This window comes from Chaetura pelagica, unplaced genomic scaffold (genome assembly GCF_000747805.2).
Source record: "Chaetura pelagica isolate M959 unplaced genomic scaffold, ChaPel_1.0 scaffold386, whole genome shotgun sequence".
NCBI lineage: Eukaryota > Metazoa > Chordata > Aves > Apodiformes > Apodidae > Chaetura > Chaetura pelagica.
Genome location: NW_009953703.1, coordinates 1,709,204 through 1,711,369, shown reverse-complemented (window position 1 = coordinate 1,711,369; position 2,166 = coordinate 1,709,204). Strand labels below are relative to the sequence as shown.

Here is a 2,166-nt window from a genome sequence, read left to right as displayed (position 1 = left end):
CAGGAAAAGTGCTGCCCCTGGCCTCACTGCTGCTTATCCCAGCCAACACCTTTTAATGCAGCTTGAGCCAGTCACGAGGAAGAGTTTCTTTCTTTTTAAAAAATCAAGTAAAGACTGGAGGAGCCCAAAGGATGTTGCAAAGAGCAAAGCACCAGATGGAAGACTTCATCCTACAAAGACCTTAAGAGCCCCTTTCTCATACACAGTGAGACACAAGTTTTTAAATATTCCACTGCTGCGTTAAACTGGTACCAAAACTCTCTGCCTAAACATGACTTTGGGATGTATTACAGCTCTGAATGGAAGTTGGTTCCTTATTTGCAATGGAGATAACTCTGTCCTGCCTTCTCCTGTATTTCAGAGAGTGTGGCTGAGACATCAAAGCTCAAGAACGTAAAGTTTACCTGGCATGAGGAAACAGCTTATGAATATGAAAGTCGAATGAAGAAGTGTAAAAAATGGGACTTAATTCACATGATCCAGGTAAAAGTCTCTGCAAAGTAAATCCTGTCAAAGACTTGGCTGTTATAAACATGCATGAAGTATGTGACCTCATTATCCACTTGAAAGGGAAGAAAGGTGAGTTTATTTCCCTGTAATTCAAAGTATTTAAGCATAAGTGAACTGCAAAAAATGAAAGATGAGTTGCAGCAAAGCAACTTTGAGCACAGTAGTCCTATTAAGCAGGCTGCGGGTGGCAGTCAACAAAAAAGAAAATAGATTTTAACTAGTGTTTTCAAAGCTCCTTGTCCACTCTGGGAAATTGCCTTTGTATTTCCAACTTCACTGAAGCCATTACAAGCCATCCTCACTGCTAAGAAAGGCTGATCTGCTTATCTCAGGTTAATGAAGTAACATGAGTATGGTCCTGGCAGAATCAGAGAGCAGGGAAGGCAGTGACCTCCCTCAGGAGGTTGCAGCAGGAGTCCACTGCCTGGCGTTAAGCTACGGTCTTGTCATCCCTCTGCTCTTCTCTCAAGATTGTCCCCGTCTGGCTCCTTTTACATAGTGGTACCAATTATAACACTCTCCAGGGCTGCACCATTCTCTCTGTAAGCATCTCTGCTCTTTCCAGATGTTATATTATGTGGAAGATATCCTGGCGACTATCCGATATTTCCACAGCCTCCTGGAAGCACAGGGCAAGCTCCTCATCATCCACTCATCAGGTGAGAGCTGCTCCACCAGTGCTGCTCACTCGGGCAAGAGCCATGAGGACCTTTGGGATTCCTGTGAGTTCAATCCAGGCCAGCTAGAAACCAATGCACATTTTTATTTAAAACATCCCTTAACACCTATAGAATGAATTGGCTGCATAATTATAGAATCATGGAATTGTTGGAAAAGACCTTTAGGATCATCAAATCCAAGCATTAGCCCACCACCGCCAAGTCCAATCTAAACCTCCTGACACAACTGGAGGCCATTTCCTCTTGTCCTATCAATTGTTACTTGGGAGAAGAGACCAACCTTGCTACAACCTCCTGTCAGGTACCTGCAGAGAGCAATAAGGTCTCCCCTCAGCCTCCTTTTCTGCTTCCCTCAGCCGCTCCTGGTAAGACTTGTACTCCAGAACCTTCACCAGCTTTGTTGCCCTTCTTTTGGACATGCCGTAATCGATGGCCAGAGAGAGGCTCCATCCCGTGGCTTTTGCTCACAACAGCTCCTTCAGCCTCTGCTCTTTTCTGTAAAAGGCTTTCCAGGCTGGGCACCACATTATCTTACTCCTGGAGACTTGAGGCATTAAGCAAATGGCTGACAGGGCTCGGCTGTGCTGTACAGCAGGTGTTAGAGCACATATGGTTCGTTTTCTTTTTAAACTGCCCATTTCTTTAACATCATCATTTTGGGTGGAAAACAGCATTCTTAGGCTGTTTCAGATCTCAAAGAGATGCTCTGTGGTCCACCCAGAAGGAAAATGTGGGAGCAGAGTGAACAATGACCTTTTAATGCTGTGGGCAAGGTATGATAGAGATACTGCAATGGCAAAGTCTGATTTGACTGCAAAAAGCCTTTAATTTGCTTCACAAGCTGTGGAAATTTTAGTTGTATGAAAAGCCACATCTGATAGTTCTTGTCAGGGATGCTAAGGGTTATTTGCACAGAGTTCTGAGCTGATTTTTTTTTTTACCAAATTTGGCCATGTCTGCAAACTGTAATGTGTTT

At 44.0% G+C, this 2,166-nt stretch overlaps 1 protein-coding gene across 1 annotated transcript in view; it reads left to right on the top strand.

Moving 5' to 3' along the window:
* HNMT (histamine N-methyltransferase) overlaps positions 1-2,166 on the top strand; it is a 14,203-nt gene that overhangs the window by 8,320 nt on the left and 3,717 nt on the right. Inside the window, exons 4-5 of the mRNA XM_010000371.1 lie at positions 362-483; positions 1,076-1,169. Coding sequence (XP_009998673.1) covers positions 362-483; positions 1,076-1,169 — 216 coding nt within the window. The remainder of the gene's footprint in view (positions 1-361; positions 484-1,075; positions 1,170-2,166) is intronic.